Source organism: Elgaria multicarinata, chromosome 7 (genome assembly GCF_023053635.1).
Source record: "Elgaria multicarinata webbii isolate HBS135686 ecotype San Diego chromosome 7, rElgMul1.1.pri, whole genome shotgun sequence".
In the NCBI taxonomy this organism is placed as follows: Eukaryota; Metazoa; Chordata; class Lepidosauria; order Squamata; family Anguidae; genus Elgaria; species Elgaria multicarinata.
Window position 1 is genome coordinate 107,091,405 of NC_086177.1, and position 21,604 is coordinate 107,113,008.

At 43.5% G+C, this 21,604-nt stretch overlaps 1 protein-coding gene across 1 annotated transcript in view; it reads right to left on the reverse strand.

Annotated features, from left to right (window-relative positions):
* COL22A1 (collagen type XXII alpha 1 chain) overlaps positions 1 to 21,604 on the reverse strand; it is a 250,200-nt gene that overhangs the window by 206,401 nt on the left and 22,195 nt on the right. Inside the window, exons 2-3 of the mRNA XM_063131168.1 lie at positions 10,090 to 10,253; positions 5,439 to 6,005 (exon numbers count right to left, since the gene is read on the reverse strand). Of these exons, the coding sequence (XP_062987238.1) occupies positions 5,439 to 6,005; positions 10,090 to 10,180 (658 nt within the window). The 5' untranslated portion in view covers positions 10,181 to 10,253. The remainder of the gene's footprint in view (positions 1 to 5,438; positions 6,006 to 10,089; positions 10,254 to 21,604) is intronic.

Consider the following 21,604-nt stretch of genomic DNA (forward strand, 5'->3'; position numbering starts at 1 on the left):
TCATTCACATTTCATTCCTAGATCTTCCCAGCTCCCCACCACACCCCACTATCCAGTGGAGGCTGGTGGCTCCAATTATGGTGGGGCTGTAAATCCATTTTGGGTTGCAGTCAGAACCAGCTAGAACTCTAAAGGAGCAGTCCATGGTGCTGAAGCTATTTTGAGGAGTTGCAAAAATCAATGTGCCTGCCCGGACCTTAAGATCATCCACTTCTCCGTGAGCCCCTGCCGAAGGAAGTGAGGCAGGTGGCTACCAGGAGGAGGGCTTTCTCTGCTGTGGCACCCCGGCTGTGGAACGAGCTCCCCAGAGAGGTTCGCTTGGCGCCTACATTGTTTTCCTTTCGTCGCCAGCTGAAGACCTTTTTATTTTCTCAGTATTTTAACACCTAATTTAACTTAAATTTTAACTTGGCTGTTTTAATCTCATATTTTAACCTATATCAATTTTTACTGTGTGATTTTATCCTGGTCATGCTTTTTATATTGTATTTTGCATTTGTGTTTTTAAATTGTTGGTTGTTTTATTGTGCTCTTCACGGTTTTAATTTTTGTGAACCGCCCAGAGAGCTTTGGCTATTGGGTGGCATAGAAATGAAATAAATAAATAAATGTTCTCCTGTAAAGCATTTCACAGCATGGAGGCCAACAGTGACCTAGTTTTCATTGGAAAGGTAAAGCCATTTCTAGATTGGAAAGGTAAAGCCATCTCTAGCCTTCCCCCTGATAGGCTAGTTATCTATAATGACAGATTATTATTTTAAAAAATATCAGTAGGAGCATCCAGTTATTACAGCCTCCACATGCCATCTGAAGTGGTCAGTCCAACTGGCTGCAGGGCAGGGAAATTTGGGAACCAGGGCCAGTCCATTAACTTTGCTTAGAGCTCAGATCCTCTTGGCTTATCTTCCTAAACTATGTCCATCCCAGCTATGTCCATCAACCAGACTTCCTGGTTGAACCGCGGGCTCAATTGAAGACGCTGACGGACCGTGGACGGAGGCAGGTAAGGGAGAGGAGGGCGGGGGGGTTACCAGGCCTTGCCGCTGTCGCCGCATGGGTGACAGCAACAGCGGCAGGGCCCGGTAAACCCCACTTACCTTTCCGGTGGAGCTCTGGATCGAGGCGAAGGATCCGCCCTCACCTCGATCCTCTGCCACGCTCCGCCGGCCCCCCAATCCTCTTCGCCTCCGCCTTAAGGGCAGGCGAAGCCCCCCGCTCCGCTTCTAATTCGCCGGTCCAATTAGAAGCGGAGCACATCCCTACTGATCACGACACTTACCAAGTTGGTCAGGTTTTTGAAATCATACTCATTTCATCCCATTTCCGCACAAGCTTAATCATTTTTTTTTAAAAAAAAGAAATCCATACAAAAAATGTGTACACATTTTCACAATGTGTGCTTTAATTTATGCATGTTTGGTGCATTTTTAAATGTACACATCTTTAGATGCATGCATTCATTGACTAAACCATACTTTGGAAATCTATGTGCACATTTTTCTTTGCACAGTTTTCTAATTTGTGCACATCGACAAACACATTTTTGTTTTATTTTGTTTTGCAGAGCACATCACAAGCTTGGAAGTGCACAGATTTCCATTTCCAAATTGCATTTGGGTCCATGTTTGGGTCTGAGAAGTGCAAATTGGGTAAATCCATTTACATATCTCACACATCGCTATGCAAGTTTACCATCTCTGTGAGAGTGAGGCCATTATCACCCACTAATAACTGCACAGCAAAGGACATAGTCTCTCAGATTAACCTACCTTCAAGCTCAAATGAGAGGGGGGAATGTTATACGTTACATGATCAAATTAGAGGAACAGCAGGATTCAATAAATAAGGGTCTGTTAAAGGTACAGCTGCAGTGGCCAATTGGGAACGCTGGCAGTGCTACTTTGAAAATCCTTGCACAACATGCTTGGAATTTCTACCATTCGGTCGTATATCTTCCTGCTGCCATTGTGAAAAGTCATCACCCAATTGGGATGGTTAACTATAGTCTGGAATGTCAATGGAGCCCAAGGGTAAAAATATCTTACACTGACACACGGTATGCATGTCGTGTTTATCCGTCACAGGCTACAACACTGTCTCTATTGCTCACTCTGTATGTACTCTAGTAAGATTTAAGACATGATGCAGCTAGTATTCAACCAGACAAGGCATAAGCAAGGAAAGATGTAGATAGTGGTTAGGGTGACCATATGAAAAGAAGGACAAGGCTCCTGTATCTCTCACAGTTGTATAGAAAAGGGAATTTCAGCAGGTGTCATTTGTGTATATGGGGAACCTGGGGAAATTCCCTCTTCATCACAACAGTTAAAGCTGCAGGAGCTATACCTGAGTGACCAGATTTAAAAGAGGGCAGGGCACCTGCAGCTTTAACTGCTGTGATGAAGAGGAAATTTCACCAGGTTCCCCATATATACAAATGACACCTGCTGAAATTTCCTTTTCATTACAACTGTTAAAAATACAGGAGCCCTGTCCTCTTTTTCATATGGTCACCCTAATAGTGGTGGTATACATAACCAGGGATGGCTATCTTTGGTGGGATGGGGAGAGAGACTGTTCTTCAGACAGCAGCTCAGGAAGGCAGAATGGTCAATGCTTTGCATAAAGATGGAGGGGTATTAATTAGCACTGTACTGAAAAATTCTTCCACGTCCCGTCCCCCCAGACCATTCTCATTCAATTTGCTAGGAAAGAAATTGCTTTCAAAAAGAAATTCAGTGGTGAAGAAATTTCAGAGAAATTCTCATTGGTGGGGTTTGGGTTCTTGTGTTCACCTTACTTATGAGGTGGTGATGGGGTTTGCATGTGTATCCAGTCTTTCATTGAACAGTCATCTCTCTGGCAGCCTGTTGCCTCCATCACTTCCCACATGATGATTAGAGCCGGATCTACACTACGGCTTTAAAGCACTTTAAAGTGCTTTATAACAGTTTTGACAACTGTATATGCAGTGTGTCCTGAGCCCCAACAGTTGTCAAAACTGTTATAAAGCGCTTTAAAGCAGTAGTGTAGAAGACATTATGAGGTCATTTCTCACCTCTGGCTTTTTTCAAATCAGGAAACACAGGCAGCTGTGCTACATGTCCTGCCACCAGTGAGGCCTACCTGTAAGAAACTGTAGGAGAATTTCTTCTCCCACTGGAGAAATCAGGTGAAATTCCCCACAAATGGGGTGGGGAATTTTGAGAGGCCATTTTCGCACAGCTCTAATATTAACACCGAAGTGTGGAATCTCTCTCATATAACGCAATTTCCTTTTCCTCATGAGTGAACTTCATTTTCACTACACGTTGTATTTTCTCTATACTTTGATGGGGGGCCCAATAAAATGCTTTTCAACCCCTGACTGATGGGCTATCAGTTGGCCAATGGACTTCTAAAATGTGATCATAGATAAAGCAAATACAATCATTAGTGTAGAAGCCAGACAGATCTTCATGGGTCTTGTCCATAAACCAGTAGTCAGCTCCAAACACCACTTCTCCAAGGCTACAATTCCAGGCATACTTACCTTGTAGTAAGCCCAACTGAAAACAGTGAGGTTTGTTTCTGAATAGGTTTGAAGCCTAATGCTATGCTTCTCATTATTCAACATTAATTGGCCCACCCCTCATTTCAATGCTTACTTGTGGATCTTTTCTGAAAAATACAAAAGCATGAACAGTGCTGCCCAGCACAAAGTTCTCCATAGTTTGAAAATGTCCTAAGAATACTCCTGCAAAAGCTAACATCACACACACACACACACACACAGAGAGAGAGAGAGAGAGAGAGAGAGAGAGAGAGAGAGAGAGAGAGAGAGAGAGAGAGAGAGAGAGAGCTGTTCCTACAATGGTCAGCCTTTTTGAAAAAAAGCCCTCCCTCAGAATTATTCAAACTCTGTAATAGTGAAATCAAGTAAGACAGAAAATCTCTCTGAAATTAAACAACAACTGAACAAGTCAAGCAACATTCCTCCACATTATTTTTTAAAATAAATCAATCAATATGGATGTGCGTGGCACCCTATATCCTGTTTGTTGTAGATCTGGGCCTTCCTCTACCTTTACTTTTCCCCATGCATTACCTCTTCCTTCCCAAATTCACAATAGGTGGCTGGAACAGGTTTGATTCTTAAGAAGTATCTTTCACTGGGCTCCTCCTGGGTCCTAGCATTGCTGTCTGCTAACCTTCCATCACAGCACCATTGAGAAAATGGGCACAGGAGAAACTCCTGTAACAATCCAGAGATCCTCTTTTCAAGGTTTTTGCATTGGGAAAGATGGATATTCTTATTTTATTTTGTTCTTCTTATGATGGTGGCTCTCAACGTGCTGCCCTTGATGGGCAGGAATGACCAGCCACGGTTGACAGTTCACTTTTCATTTTGCTTCTTTTAAAGATCTATTTTAAGGTGTTTTATTCTGTTTTTATTTTATTTTATCTTGTACACTGCTCCGAAATTTCGAATGGGGAGAGGTATATAAATATTGTAAATAAATAAATAAATAAATAAAATTATGATTCCATCATGGCAACACTATATCTCTCTTGCACATTGATACCTCGTAGGACACACAGGCCTTAGGTAGACCTAGCGGTCTAGCAGGATGGAGGGGTAAAGATCTCACGATTTTTTAATTGGGAGATCTCCCCCTCAGTTCACATGTGATGCGCAATGACCTGAGATGGAGAGGTGTCATGCCTGCCATTTTTTTATTTTCTTAAAGAGCTAGCAGTGCCGGGATAAAGCACTGTTTAGCTATGGCCACAGGGACATTTCTTGCAGTAATTTGGATAATGTGGAATAAAAAGCAGGAGATTACAGTATATGGAATGTATAATGCACCCCAACAGTTATCAGTGCACTTTAATACTGCTATAAAGCAGTAGTGTAGATCTAGCCCTAGACACATAGTATGCACATCACAAATTAGAATCCAAGCAACTTGACAAGATGCCTTTCGTTTCATGCTCATGAGAATTGGCAGATAGTTCCATAGGTAACATAAATATTGATTTTAATCAGGTTGGGTGACTTTTTTCTTTCTTTTGTGGGTCACATTCCCTTGTGGGTAATCTGTTAGGGGCTTTACGCTAGGGGCAGAGCCAGATCCAAAAGTGGGTTGGTCACCCCTTCTCTCTTTTTTCCCCCTCCCACCCCCTTTTCTTGCTCTTTGAGCCACACATTGTCCAGCCCTGACGCACATCGAAGTTGTACATTTCATCTGGGCTCCAGACTAGGAAGTCCACAGGTTGAAATTGCTAGATGCATAAATAACTACATGCATTTGGCTATAAAATTACAACTTACTAATGACTGATTTAACCTGGGGCTTCATTTTTCCACATCTAGAGGCACAAGTCCATCTACACACATACAATGCCTGTACATATTGCAAATCTCTTTGTAGCAAAGAAATGGTTTCCTTACTTACTCTCACAAAGCCTCCTCCTCAGCTTTCCACGTATCTTATCGATAGCATTATAGTCGGAGACGTGGAACACGTGGGCAGATTTAGGCTCAGAAGCAATTTCATCCAGCTCTTCCTTGAGGGCTTCGCCAACACCCACCGCAAAGATCCTTATGCCTGCTTTATGTGCCACTCTGGCTGGATCCAAGACATGATCTTGGCTCCTTCCATCGGTCAAAAGGATCGCTACTTTTTTGATGGTGCTGTCACTGGGCCTCCCACCAGCCGTAGCTGAAAAGCTGTATGTATTGATGTACCGTAGGGCATCACCAGTGTTTGTATTGCCCCCATAGTATTTGATGTTCTTGGCGGCTTCTTTTACTTGCTCCTGAGTCCGATATCTTCCAAGGTCAAACTCGGTGGTCGGTCTGTCGCTATAGCGGACGACACCGACGTGAGTTTTGTCAGGTCCAATCTCAAAAGTGTCCACTAGATTAGCCACCCACTGGCGGACCTTCTCAAAGTCTTCTTTGCCCACACTAGAGGAGGTGTCCAAGATGAAGACGAGATCATAGTGAACATTCTTGCAACCTGCAAGGGAAACAGGAGAAGCTGCTGAGACACAGTAAATGAAGACTGAAACCTGCACCACAACTGCCAGATGCATTTCTGTTCAGCATCGCAATTTTTACTTGAGGGAACTTCTCCTTAACCCTCCGTCTCTCTGGTATATGCAACATGTTCCATATTGGAGACCCATACTGAGTCTGCCCTTAGAGTTTAAGAAGATGTAAAGCAGATCTGAACACAGCTTTTGCTTTGTTATGCAAACCTTCTGTGTGTGTGTGTGTGTGTGTGTTGCGGCTGCTATGTCTTCGTTCAACCCTTTCGCCTACTCTGTCTGCATGTCTATGAGGCAACTATTTCCCTTTGAAATAGTAACAGACTATTCTCTGTTCCCCCCTCCTTCCATTCCCTTTTAATGCAAGATGAAGAAAAACCCTTGGCAGATCAAGAGTTGCCTGCCTTCAACCTGCCTTTACTGACTCCAATTGCCAGCAATTGGCATTCCATGTTCACTTTGAAAAGTAGCATTATCTTTTATTTATTCCTAGCCTGGAGAAATGTTTTCCTTTCACTGGTGAGAAGTTTTACATGATTTATGAAAAAAAAGAAAGAAAAAAAGAACAGCAAATCCAGGGTGTTGACAAGTGGATGGATGAATTGTTGGATTGGAGAATGGGTTCCTTGACATCTAAAGATAATTCATTTGCTTCGAAAGTATCTCTCTTGCATACATACACACTGGCTACAAGCCAGTGATGAATAAGCCAAGAACGTAGCCCTAGGGCACCATTTTGGAAGAGCAATCGACCATCCTGCCCCTGTCTTTTAGTCGTTGGCCACACATGCTTATTCTTCAAGAGGGTTAATTTTTCACATTATCCCAATTATTCCACAAATGGAATGAATGGCGTTATAAACCAGAGCCTTTCAAACAGTGGTCATAGACGTTTTATCTGAGGTTTTTCAATGAAGCCCAGTGAGGGGAACATGTTTTCTTGCAAGACATTTTGACCACCTTATGGAGGTGCATATCAGTGGAACAGCAGCTCATCAAAGTTCTCTGAATCTTAGAATTACACGGTGGAGTTTTTCCACCACCGTTGAGAAATGTGTCTTGTTAGAAAACTCCATGAGATGGTGGAGGTTTTTTTGGGAAAACACTCCAAGCAGAATATCCACACTGTGCAGAGGAGAGTTCCTGCACAACCGTTGTGTTGTGTGGCAGGCTCTGTGGAGTTTTCTGTTGTGTTGAGTTGACTTTTCCCACTGGCTACAGAGTTCTCTGGCAAGAATGGTGAAAGGAGTGACTGCTGCTCTAGGAGAGCTGAAGGGAATCTACACGTCATTGTGAGGGCGCTTACATGCACCCCCAGTGCGCCCCCACAACGACTGTGTAGACCGTGAAAGAAGAGACGGAGGAAGAGGCGGAGGAGGCAGCTGGGGAACCGGCCGCGTCCTTGCCGCCACAGCCGCCTCCTCCCCGCCGGCCTCCTGCTGCCGGGCTAAGAGCCACCCAGGTCGGAGAGCTCGGCAGAAGCGGAAGCCGAGCTCTCCGACCCGGGTGGCTCTTACCCCGGCAGCAGGAGGCCGGCAGGGAGGCGGCAAGGATGTGGCCGGTTCCCCAGCCGCCGCCGCCTCCTCCACCTCTTCCTCTGTCTCTTCTTTCTCAGTCTACACAGTCGTTGTGGGGGCGCACTGGGGGCGCATGTAAGCGCCCTCACAACGATGTATAGATCCCCTCCAGCTGAGTTTTTTTTTGTAGCAATGGCTGATGGGATATCATCAGGAGGACTGAGGGCCTTCCTTCTTCTCACATCAATCCAATTCACTTCAGAATCCAATATAAACTTCTCCTGTTAACCTTCAAAGCTTTTCACAGTCTAGCTCCTTCCTATCTCTCCTCTCTCATCTCACACTATTGCCCCGCTCGTGCTCTTCGCTCCTCTGTTGCCATGTTTCTCGCCTGCCCAAGAGCCACTACTTCCCTTGCTCGGCTTCGTCCATTTTCTTCTGCTGCCCCTTACGCCTGGAACGCTCTTCCAGAACATTTGAGAACTACAAGTTCAATCGCAGCTTTTAAAGCTCAACTAAAAACTTTTCTTTTTCCTAAAGCTTTTAAAACTTGATGTTGTGCAGACTTTATACTGTCAGTTTTACCCTACCCTGTGCCTGCTTACCCTACCCTGTGCCTGTTGGCATTCTCTTCCCCTCCTTATTGTTTTACTATGATTTTATTAGATTGTAAGCCTATGCGGCAGGGTCTTGCTATTTACTGTTTTACTCTGTACAGCACCATGTACATTGATGGTGCTATATAAATAAATAAATAATAATAATAATAATAATAATAATAATAATAATAATAATAATGGTGGAGGAATTGTCAATCAAACATTGCCATGGATTTTACTGAACTCCATGTTAACTGTGGAGTTAGAACATGTTGTGTGGGGAGTACCCCCTAAAAAATTAATTGCTGAGTGGAGTTTTCATACTGTATTGACTAACGTGTTGTCTGAACTAAGCCTTTCACTGCAGCTTGCATTCTGATATACATTTGGGTTCAGGAGACAACATGTATCTAAAAACAAATCATCAGCCAAAGTTGATCTAAGACCTAATTTATAACTCCTTTTATGCTCCCAAAAGCCTGAGAGAAGAGGGCAGTTTTAACTTGGTCCCAAAAGCATAGCAATGTTGGTACCAGGCAGGCCTTGTAAGGGAGATCATTCCATAACTGGGGGCCACCACTGAAAAGGCCCTTTCTCTTGTTGCTGCCATCTGAGCGTCCCTTGGAGGAGGCACCCAGAAGAGGGCATAGTACATGGGTTGGTTCATGCTGGGAGAGGCACTCCAATGAGATATTGTGGTCCAGTGCCATGCAAGGTTTTGTAGGCCAAATCCAACATCTTGAATTTAGCTCAGAAACATACAGGCAGCCAGTGCAGCTGGCCAGAATTGGTCTTATATGATTTTTTTCTACTGTCACTCCTGACTCCATCTTCATCAAATACTTCTATAACTAAGATCACATAATTTTTGCCAGATCATTCGACTTCTGATCTAATGAAAGAATTCTACTCCTTCAAAAGAGCACATTTCTTTTTTATATATATAAGAAAAATTACAACGTAGCATAGTCCTACACATCACATTAGAGAGCTATGATAGTGTAGCTTACCTCCAAGTCAATGTGCAAAGCATTGCAACCTGAGCAGCTAATCCAGAAGTTCTAGGTTCAATGTCACCATGGCCATGAACTAAATAATAAATAAATAAACTAGCTAGATGGCCTGAAACAAGGCACCGCCTCTCAACCTCAGCAATTCAGGGGAAATAAATAATGCTGATCAACCATACAGGGTTGTTGTAAGGATTGTTGAAATCACATTGAACAATCTAAAGCAGTGGTTCCCAAAGTGGGTGGTACTGCCCCCTTGGGGGGGGTGGGATTGCATAGGGGGGGCGTTAAGAGGCAAGGGGGCAGCAGGGGGGCGCTCAAGGTGGTCTTTTCCGAGAAGCGCCTCTCCAGGAGGTCTTAAAACCCAGGGACATTTTTATGGGAGAAGGTAGTTTGGTCCCAAGCCATATAGGGGAAGAATCCACACATGTATTAATACTGTTTAAGAAAAGGCCTTTTAACGGTGAATTGAAATGTTTCAAAAGCACCAAAATGCTAATGAAGAGACATGCCCTGCTTGGTGTGCCCTGCCACGCCGGCTGCAAAACACAGGCGTTCACTCTCTTTTCCCTCCCTCCCTTGGCAAGCCTATGGCCGGTGCTTCAGATTTTGAATAAATATTCAATTCATTGTTACTGTTTTGAATTTTATTGTTATTATCTTCCATAGTTGGTCGTTGAAAACCGCTATTCTGAATAATGATTTTTATAGTGTAGGGTAGGGGGCACTGGGCAAGAGTTTGTGGAACCAAGGGGGCGGTGACCTGAAAAAATTTGGGAACCACTGATCTAAAGCGATATATAAAACTTGGCATTTATTATCCATTTCAATATTTGGATCCTCAGACATTCTTCCCTACAGCTTTACCTTATATAAACTGGTATCGTGCCCCTCTTATGACACCCTTATGAATAATGTGTCACTTACCTGCCCTCTGAGCCTGAGTGTTCTCTCCACCCCAAAGGATTAGAAATAGTATCAAGAAGGAAGGTATCGGGTATTTTCTTGCAAGGGACATATCTTCTTGCTTCTCCAACACAAGATTCCCTTTCTTTTCCCTCCACAAGGGGAGTTGTTCTACAAATCCATGTCTAGGAGGGAGGGAAAACAGAAACAGAAAAATCAGGAGAATTGCAAAGCCATGATTATTTTGAGGAATCGCTGATCTTTGGAGGGCAGGGGAAGAGGAGAAGGAGCTAGGAAGAAGATAAGAAACGCTTTTTCCACTGTATGCTATTTTCTTTGGACGCTGCTTCCTCTCCCTGTTTTCCTCAGAGGTCTGCAGGCTGTACGCAGACGAAGCAACACAACAGTTCACCAATGTCTGAAAGAGCCGATTAAAAGGTCTTTGTTGCAGACTCAACCCCAGGGAAAGATTATGACATTATTTAGGCTGAAATGAGTCTATCTTTGACAGTATGCTTAGGGCAGCAGACCGGAAATTATCCCTGGGTCCTGGCCTCTGCTGCTTCCATGTTAGGTGTGAGCATGTTCGAAAGGGTTATTTACAGTAGTTCCTTCCAATCTGAGTTGACTGAACATTGTGTGCAAACTGCAAAACTATTCCCACACCACTTGGCCTGGCTGTTGTCAGACAGGCTTGACCCCTATTTAGGCCATTCCTGGGCAAAGTGTGGTGTTTTCTGCCTCTCCCCTCAACCCCCTCTTCTTTTGTGTCATACTGCTGTAAATATGAGAGAATATAGGGAAGCGGAACAGGCAGATGGAGGGCAAATTCACGAGGCCACTGCAGCAGCAATGAAACACATGGCAGGAATTGCCTCAGGTTATACGTTCTGACAGGCTCATCGTTATTCCGAGCTACTCAGAGTTTAAAAAGACTAGCGCTGCACTTTCTGTCAGAGAAGGAGAAAGGGTCCCTTTGGCTGGGGAAAATCTCCACAGGACCTTTGGAGGAGGAGTTGGGAGTTAAGGGGGAATGCTTGGATCCTGGTTGTACTGTACACTTCATCATTTGAAAATAGGGATGAGGAACTTGCAGGGTGTCCACCCTGTGAGTGTGCTGAGCGCTGCTTGGCCAGCCCTGTTCCGAGAGCTGGTCCGGCTGAACGCTTGACCATGTGCACTTTCTGGAGCATATGGAAAGTGCGCAATTCCCCAGCACATCATTAGCATGTTTGGGGGAACTGCACACTTTCTGGAGGACCTGGAAAGCATGTTTTGCCTCGCTCCCGTCCCCCATGCCAATCATGGCCTTAAAGGTCCTCTTAATCCAAGAGGGCCTTTAAGGCCATGATCAGCATGTGGAGGAGACACACACACAATTTCCCCAAGGCTGGGCAAACCATGTATTTCCCCCCTCCACTCTAATGGCAGCCCTCCCCCGGCAATGGGGGCCTTAAAGACCCTGTTAATAAGGCTGGGGAAATTACATATGTTCTCCCAACTTGGGGGAAATTACACATTTCTCCCCACTGCATTAATGGTGGCCACCATTAACGCAGCAGGGGAAAGGACAAAGGGCTTGTGCAAGTTAAGGTTGAATTGAGTTCCTCCCAGAATGCTCCCCCTTTATTCTGCAGCCAGGGATAGGGCGAAAATCTTCCGGGCAAGTCTGTCAGGGCCCGGGAAGGGGCATCCACTCTCCTCGTGGGACCAGGTGGATTTTCGCCACATCGCTATTTAAAAACCAGTCTTGGAGGCACATTTTGAGTCTCCTCATACAGCAAAAAAGGAGGTGGGGGGGAATAGACGGTACCACTTCAGTCTACAGGTGAGCACAGAACATCTGGCCTCTTCTCCACATTGCACACTGAGGAATTGGCTGGATTCAACTTTTATTGTGAGAATCCCCTATTCAAACCTAAAGAAAATACCAGTATCTTGTTGAGCTTAGTAGTGTCCGTTCTGGGGTGACACCAGACCTTGGGCCATGACATCAGAGGCTACTCACAACTTCCTGTAAATGCATTGATAAACAGTAGGAAACAATAACTGGGGCTGTGAAAACAGAAAGCTAGCTAACATGTTTCATGTAGGGTGACCATATGAAAAGGAGGACCGGGCTCCTGTATCTTTAAAGTTGTATAGAAAAGGGAATTTCAGCATGTGTCATTTGAATGCATGTAGCAGCTGGTGAAATTTTGTCTTCATCATAAGAGTTAAAGCTACAGGAGTCCTGCCCTCTTGACCAGATACAAAAGAGAGGAGGGCACCTGCACCTTTAACTATTGCTATGAAAAGGGAATTTCACCAGATGCTGTCTGCATACAAATGACACCTGCTGAAAATCCTTTTTCTCTACAACTGTTAAAGCTACAGGAGCCCTGTCCTCCTTTTCATATGAAAATCTAGCCAGAAGGCCAATTATGTTTGAAGCTGCAATCCAATTAATTAATTAATTACATTTATATCCCAGCTTTTTTCCACTTGAAAAGAACCCAAGGCAGTTTACATGGTCCTCCTCCTCTCTGTTTTATCCTTCAACAACAACCCTGTGAGGTAGGTTAGGCTGAGAGTCAATGAGTAGGCCAAAGTCACCCAGTGAGCTTCCATGGCCGAGTGGGGATTAGAACCTGGATCTCTCAAATCCCAGTCCATCACTCCACCACACTGGCTCTTTGATCCCGTATCCTATGCAGATTTACCTGTGAGTAAACCCCACTAAAATCAGTGGGACTTACCTCTCAGTTAATATGCAGCAGATCAGGGTGCAAAGTATCCAAATGTTAAGGTCAAATTCCTAAATCTGAATATGAATTTTGAAACTTTCACATCAGTCAGTTTTCAAAAGCACCCAAATTAGATTTCCAGACAAACAACTACTTTAATAGTGTAGTTCATCAATTCTCCAGCAGGTGTCCCAGCAGCATCATGCGAGTAAACTAAAACACTGGTCAAAGCTGAGTTAAAGGACCCAGGTGGGCAATTCCAGGTGTTTAATATTTTGGGAAAGTCCCAGTGTTTAATAATTTGGGGAAACCTAATCCTAAACCTTCTATTGTTCATCTAGAAACAATACAAGGTTGGCTTCAACATTATGCTAGATTTTAGAAGGATTCTATTAGGACATCTCCCAGTTATAGTAATTATTATTATTATTATTATTATTATTATTATTATTTATTTATATAGCACCATTAATGTACATGGTGCTGTACAGAGTAAAACAGTAAATAGCAAGACCCTGCCGCATAGGCTTACATTCTAATAAAATCATAATAAAACAATAAGGAGGGGAAGAGAATGCAAACAGGCACAGGGTAGGGTAAACAGGCACTGGGTAGGGTAAAACTAACAGTATACAGTCAGAACAAAATCAAGTTTTAAAAGATTTAGGAAAAAGAAAAGTTTTTAGCTGAGCTTTAAAAGCTGCGGTTGAACTTGTAGTTCTCAAATGTTCTGGAAGAACGTTCCAGGCATAAGGGGCAGCAGAAGAAAATGGATGAAGCCGAGCAAGGGAAGTGACCCTTGGGCAGGCGAGAAACATGGCATCAGAGGAGCGAAGAGCACGAGCGGGGCAATAGTGTGAGATGAGAGAGGAGAGATAGGAAGGAGCTAGACAGTGAAAAGCTTTGTAGGTCAACAGGAGAAGTTTATATTGGATTCTGAAGTGAATTGGAAGCCAATGAAGAGATTTCGGAAGTGGAGTTACATGGTCAGAGCGGTAAGCCAAGAAGATGATCTTAGCAGCAGAGTGGTGAACAGAAACCAACGGACTGATGTGAGAAGAAGGTTTGGTACTGGATCCCGAAAATTCTGGTGCAAACTAGAATGAGAATATAAGCTTTAAGAGGGAATGTATGATGGGGCTGGGAACAGGGGTCGGGTGAGGTATCTCAACGTTTAGAAGGTCCTCTCTAAACAGGACCAAGTAAATTATCCTAATGTAGGGTGACCATATGAAAAGGAGGACAGGGCTCCTGTATCTTTAACAGTTGTATTGAAAAGGAAATTTCTGCAGGTGTAATTTGTATATATGGGGAACCTGGTGAAATTTCCTCTTCATCACAACAGTTAAAGCTGCAGGTGCCCTGTCCTCTTTTAAATCTGGTCACTCTAGTATAGCTCTAACTGTTGTGATGAAGAGGGAATTTCACCAGGATCTCCATATATACAAGTGACACCTGCTGAAATTCCCATTTCTATGCAACTGTTAAAGATACAGGAGCCCTGTCCTCCTTTTCATATGGTCACCCTACCTAATGCTGTTGTGATCAAAATAACGGGAATCGCTAGAGCAGTGTTTTAGTGGGCCTTGTTTGGTAATTCTGTCAACCCAGGAAGCCCTGTTATACCTGCAACAGTTTGAGGGAAAGACTCTAAAGGCATCTTTGTTTATGCGATTTCTCCACAAGTCCTCCCTCTGTACTTTGAAACACTCACTTTATGTCTTTATAGGAATTGCTACTCATCCGTTTGTGGGAGCGAAGTAGTTTTCCATCATGGAACTCAAGGTGGCCACATGGGGTTCCCGGGGGGGGGTCACCCCTCCAAGCCCTGACCAGACCCAGACCTGCTTAGTTTCAGCAAGGTGGCTGTCTCATGTGCCTCGAGTCCATGACCTGTGACCTTCCTTGTGTCTGTCCTGAATCACCCACCATTCATCTTCATTGGATGACTCCAATGAGAGAGGTTTTTCTCCCTATCCACTTTCTCCACACCATCCATAAGAGCTTGAGATAAAGCATGTCAACAGCTTGTCAGCAGTTAGAAGAAAATAACTATGATCCAAGGCAGATGCTCCTTATCACTTATCTAAACTGTGTAGCCCTGACTTCAGTAGCTACTGAAGAAGCAGGGGATGCTTCAGTTTACCAGAATTCTCCATCCTCCAAACTGAAGATCAGTTTCCTTGCAACCTCTTTCTCTTTGCATTTGAATGGGGGAAGTGCAGATTTCTGTGCACATTGTTTAAAAGTGCACATTTTCTCTATTGACTGAAGCACCAAAATGCATATCTTTTGAAAAAAACATATTTTAAAGTACACATATTTTAGGGTGACCATATGAAAAGGAGGACAGGGCTCCTGTAGCTTTAACAGTTGTAGAGAAAAAGGATTTTCAGCAGGTGTCATTTGTATGCAGACAGCATCTGGTGAAATTCCCTTTTCATAGCAATAGTTAAAGGTGCAGGTGCCCTCCTCTCTTTCGTATCTGGTCAAGAGGGCAGGACTCCTGCAGCTTTAACTCTTATTTATTTATTTATTTATTTATTTATTTTATCACAGCTGAAGCTCTCTGGACAGTTTACAACAATTAAAAATAGTAAACATTAAAAGTATACAAAATTTAAAAAAAAACATAAACAGTATAAAAACTGTCTTCTTATGATGAAGACAAAATTTCACCAGCTGCTACATGCATTCAAATGACACTTGCTGAAATTCCCTTTTCTATACAACTTTAAAGATACAGGAGTCCTGTCCTCCTTTTCATATGATCACCCTAACATATTTCAAAAATGCCCTTTTTTTCAAACAGGATCAAAGGTTTGGGAATGTATGAGCATTGTCAGGGGAAAAATGTGCTCCCATTGAGATTTGTTTGGGGTGGCAAACAGGGCATGTTCTGATGATATGTGAACTGAAATGAAATGCTTGTATACCTCTAAGTCTTTAGTTCTACTACTGCTTGTTGCTGCCACAATCTCACCTGCCACTATCCTGCTCTAACAAGTAGTCACCTGAGGCACTGTAATTACAGCAACATACTGTATGTAGCCTTGTATCTAATTAAAAAATAGGGATCCCTTCCATTGATCGCTTTAGATTGCCGGCACTATATAAATATTAGCTAAATTATGCCAGTGAAAGTTTAATTGCTCTCTACATCACTTAGTGGGAAGCCAGGGAAAACCGATTGGGGTGGGTGGGGAAACCATGATAGATAAACAGAGTTGGGTTTTGCATCCCAATCCCTTTCTCCCAGGGCTATGCTTAGATCAGAATGCACACACATTGATCTCTTGCGTAGATACAGTGACTTTAGAAGAAGCTATTAATGGTCCCCTGACAGGGTAGCAGCTCAGAAATTCCAGAGCAAGGACCGACTGAGACCTCATGTATTTTTGCCTGCTGCAGACAGACACATGGAGTCTGCAGGCTAATCGCTAATAGAATGCCCTGGAGTGTAGTCAGACCAGCTTTAACATCCGGGGGAAATGAATAACTCAGCCTTTTCATTTTCTTTTCAAAAGTGCTACCCTCTCCATAACAATTGGCTAAGGACCTAGCAAGGTATCTAGCATGTTCCCATCATGCATTTAAAATTTCTTCCCAAACCAATCAAAATATCCCTAGCAGCACTGCCAGAAGCAGAGCAAAACAATTGCTTATTAGGTGGCAGCTGGCTGGTCGAGAGTAGGATTGTCACTAGTACCTGACTGGGTCCAGGAGCCCAAAGGACTCCCAGTGTCTGCCCCCCTGGACCCAGTCGGGCAGTCCTCTTGCAAGCGGAAAATAGAATAGAATAGAATATTTATTTCTTACCCGCCTCTCCCTCTGGATCAAGGCGGGGAACAACATTAAATACAAAAATATAAAACTAATACAATATTAAAATAACAATTGGACATCTTAAAAAACAACAACTGGGTAGGCCTGCTGGAAAAGATTAGTCTTAATAACTTTCTTAAACTGGGCAGGACTATTAAATTGACAAATCTCCTCCAGCAGGCCATTCCACAGTCTGGGAGTGGCAGAAGAGAAGGTCCTCTGGGTAATGGTTGTCAGCCTAATTTTGGCTGACTGGTGTAAATTCTTCCCAAAGGACCTGAGTGTGTGTGGTGGATTGTACGGGAGAAGGAATCCCGCAAGTAACCTGGACCCAAACCATGTAGGGCTTTAAAGGTAAGAACCAACACTTTGTACTTTGCCCAGAAACTAATTGGCAGGCAGTGGAGTGAATTTTAAGATTCCTGCCACCCTGCGTGCTCGTGAGAACCTGGCCAGCACTCAGCTGCCACCCGTTGGAGCCCCAAAATTGTGCACCTCCCCCTTCCTGATAGCAGTAGTGACAGGGTGAGCGCACACACCCTGAGCCTGGCGTGGGTGGATTCCTACACACCTAGGCATGAGTGCAGCACTGAGTGTGCCATTTTAAATGAAAGGGTTTTCTTTCTGTCTGTCTGTCTTTCTTTCTTGTTATTAAAATCACTTCATTGGCTTCCAGTTAGTTTCCAGGCCAAGTATAAAGTGTTGGTTATTACCTTTAAAGCCCTATATGGTTTGGGTCCAGGTTAACTGCAGGATCGCCTTCACCCGTACAATCATAGAATCACAGAACAGCAGAGTTGGAAGGAGCCTATAAGGCCATGAAGTCCAACCCCCTGCTCAGTGCAGGAATCCACCTTAAATAGGATGACCATATGAAAAGGAGGACAGGGCTCCGGCATCTTTAACAGTTGCATAGAAAAGGGAATTTCAGCAGGTGTCATTTGTATATATGGAGAACCTGATGAAATTCTGTCTTCATCACAACATTTAAAGGTGCAGGAGCTATACTAGAGTGACCAGAGGGCAGGACACCTACAGCTTTAACTGTTGTGATGAAGAGGAAATTTCACCAGGTTCCCCATATATACAAATGACACCTGTTGAAATTCCCTTTTCAATAGAACTGTTAAAGATACAGGAGCCCTGTCCTCCTTTTCATAGGGTCACCCTACCTTAAAGCATACCTAACAGATGGTTGTCCAGGTTCTAGTGTTCCTTCTGATCTGCTTTCTCATTGTTGCTTGCTTGCTTGACAGGTAGAGAGCCAGTGAGCAATTAGGCAGGTGCATCTACTGCTACTCATTTTCACCACCACTGTTGTCTCAGCCAGAGCAAGAGGCCAGTGAATAAGCAGATTTCAATGGTGACGAGGAGGAGGTATTCCAACAGGCTCTTGTCATTGGGCCCCTGCTGAGAAGTGGACCCTTGGCAGGTGTCCAAACATGACAACCCTTGATACTGGCCCTGATTTACACAATCAAGATTCAAGAGCTGAATGAAATCTGCCCCAGGGTGTTTTAGTCAAAACACCCTTCTTATTATGGCCACTTCTGAATTACTTTGCCACCACGTATGCTGCTGAAAAGGACCCCTTCTGTATGGCACATCATTTGTGTGGAGATGTTTGGAACAGTTAGTACGAGAAGGTATCTTTTTAGTAGACTTCCAATTTACACCGATAAAAGATCTTTCAATCTTGTTGAAATCCAGCGGCAACTTTAAAGGGAATGTAAACGCTCCAGACCAGCACTGGCAACATGTCTGAGGAATTTCAAGGGATGCTGCTAAAATGATTTCAAGAAGACTAGCCAAATATCTCCGGGGGTTTCCACACATTTTGTTCTTGGCGTGGAGCACATGCTTACAACAGAGTGTATAACTTGGGGCTGTTTTAAAATAAATAGATTTTACACACACTGGTTGCTTCATGCTTTCTATATCTGCTAGGAAGTTATTCTGGTTCTCTGGATGAAATTTAACCTTGTCTTTTTTAGTCCAGTGCAGGATTGTGTTCATAAACTACCCAATGTGTCATGTCTTTTTATAGGGTAGAGGAGGGAGAGGGGAATAGGCCTAAATCTAGGGTGACCATATGAAAAGGAGGACAGGGCTCCTGTATCTTTAATAGTTGCGTTGAAAAGGGAATTTCGGCAGGTGTCATTTGTCTGCAGGCAGCACCTGGTGAAATCCCCTCTTCATCAACCGTTAAAGCTGCAGGAACTAAAGTAGAGTGACCAGATACAAAAGAGGGCAGGGCTCCTGAAGGTTTAACTGTTGTGGTGAAGGGGGAAATTCACCAGGTGCTGCATGCATACAAATAACACCTGCTGAAATTCCCTTTTCAATACAACTGTTAAAAGATACAGAAGCCCCCTACCTAAATCTGATTTATGGGGTGGGTGGTTGAGGTGCAGCAGAAACGTATAGGAATGTTGGTTACTTCTGTGTATTTGTCCAAGAACTTGCATGAACATTCTGCCTTGTCATTAAAGCATCATTTATACATATGTGTAGTTCCTAAAAATTCACTTGATGCTTGTTTCCAGAAGGTTGCCACACGTTCATCTATTCGCAGCAAAAACTATGAAGTGTCTTTTGGTATCTTAAAGACTAATAGATCTTTCTGACTATAGCTTACTTGATCTGATGAATGGAGAGTTTCAGGTTTATATACAGTACATATGATGGGGGTGGCAGGAAGAATTACCAACAGTAAAATCAGAAAGAAATTAAGAGTCTAAGATGTGTTGTTTTTTCTGTCTAAACAGGCGTAGGATTGCACCCTAAATACAGAAAGAATTGACCCATCATGTTAACTATAGTGGTCATTCACAGTCCAGCTGTTCTTGAGAACACATAGTACATGTACACTTCAGCAGTGATAAGCTGAATTTTTAATATTTTAAAATATCGGTATTTTAAATATTTATTATGTGTTTTTATATGTTTTATTGGTCTGTTGACTGTAATAAAAGGAATTGAATTGAATTGAATTGATAAGCCTGACTCTGAACTAGAACTAAGTATATCGCCAATTTTTAAAGACACCTATTTCCCAGCAATTGTAACCGTACAATTGTAAAATGCTGGCAGTGCACACTTCATACATCAGTAAACTGCCAGTGACACAGCGGCTGTTTTCTATGCCCTGGCTCTGAGAAACAAGAGAGGGAAAATAGAAGGAAGATAAAGGAGTGAATTAGATAAATACGTCTGGGAACAGCAGAGAGAGAGAGAGATGGTGGGGGCCCAGAGAAAACCAGCGCTTTCAATCAGGACACCCTTCCTAATGTGTCATGAATTCCTTCAGGTTATCACCGGGAAGAAAGGAGACTGTTGGGTTCCTCTCACAGTCTGGAATTGGTAGACAAGATAGAGGGAGAATGAGATTAAGGGAAGGATCTGTGTGGTGAAGAATGTGTGTGTGTGTGTGTGTGTGTGTGTGTGTGTGTGAGAGAGAGAGAGAGAGAGAGAGAGAGAGAGAGATGACGCTCTCCACTGAGTTCTCCATCCATTTGCTCTTGATGAAATACCATTCATAGAAGAGTCTTTCATGCAGTGGCCTGACCTCTATAACGCATGAGCCAAAAGGAGGGTCACCATAACTCATTCTCTGAACAACCTCTTGGCCATGTCCTGCCCCCAAGCCGTGTGCCTTTGTCAGGTGTTGATGCAAGGACCAAATAATAGTCCTGACATTCACTGGAAGGAATTCAAACCATCCTGCTATATGGTTTTGTCCATTTTCTTTTCATCCCAGCCTTCTTCCTCCCCCATCCCCTGCTCATTCTTTTATTTATTTACACAACACGCAGAAGAAATGGCATTGGTTTTGTGGTCCATAAAACAGCTCAACGACGCGAGGCACGGTTAAACAGCTCACGTCGGTGAGGAAGAAATGGGGCCTTGGAAACAATGGAAGGAGGGGGAGCTGAAACTGGGGAGGGTCTATAAGGCATAGTTACCCTGTTGTGGCTGTGCAGCTGTGCTGCGTCACTGATATGACACAGCTGCCAACTTGCAGCCCCATTAGGCTTCCATCCCCGAAACTGAGCTTTTTTGCTGTGTCCTTGCCACATTGTTTCTGAGGGCTCATCTACACCAAGCAGATATCCCACTATGAAAGCTGTATGAAAGCGGTATATAAAAGGCAGGAGCCACACTACTGCTTTATAGTGGTATTGAAGTGCACTGACAAGTGTTGGGGCCCTTTGACACAGACCATATTCCGCTTCCATACCACTTTCAGAGTGTTATATCCTGCTTGGTGAAGATGTGTCAATGGCCCCCAACAGTTGTCAGTGTACTTCAGTACCACTAGAAAGCAGTAGTGTATTATTATTATTATTATTATTATTATTATTATTATTATTATTATTATTTATATAGCACCATCTATGTACATGGTGCTGTACAGAGTAAAACAGTAAACAGCAAGATCCTGCCGCATAGGCTTACATTCTATTAAAATCATAGTAAAGCGATAAGGAGGGGAAGAGAATGCAAACAGGCACTGGGTAGGATAAACAGGCACAGGGTAGGGTAAAACTAACAGTATAAAGTCCAAACAGCATCAAGTTTTAAAAGCTTTAGGAAAAAGAAAAGTTTTTAGCTGAGCTTTAAAAGCTGCGATTGAACTTCTGGAAGAGTGTTCCAGGCGTAAGGGGCAGCAGAAGAAAATGGACGAAGCCGAGCAAGGGAAGTAGAGACCCTTGGGCAGGCGAGAAACATGGCATCAGAGGAGCGAAGAGCACGAGTGGGGCAATAGTGTGAGATGAGAGAGGAGAGATAGGAAGGAGCTAGATGGTGAAAAGCTTTGAAGGTTAACAGGAGAAGTTTATATTGGATTCTGAAGTGAATTGGAAGCCAGTGAAGAGATTTCAGAAGTGGAGTAACATGGTCAGAGTGGTGAGCCAAGAAGATGATCTTAGCGGCAGAGTGGTGGACAGAAACCAACGGACTGATGTGAGAAGAAGGAAGGCCAG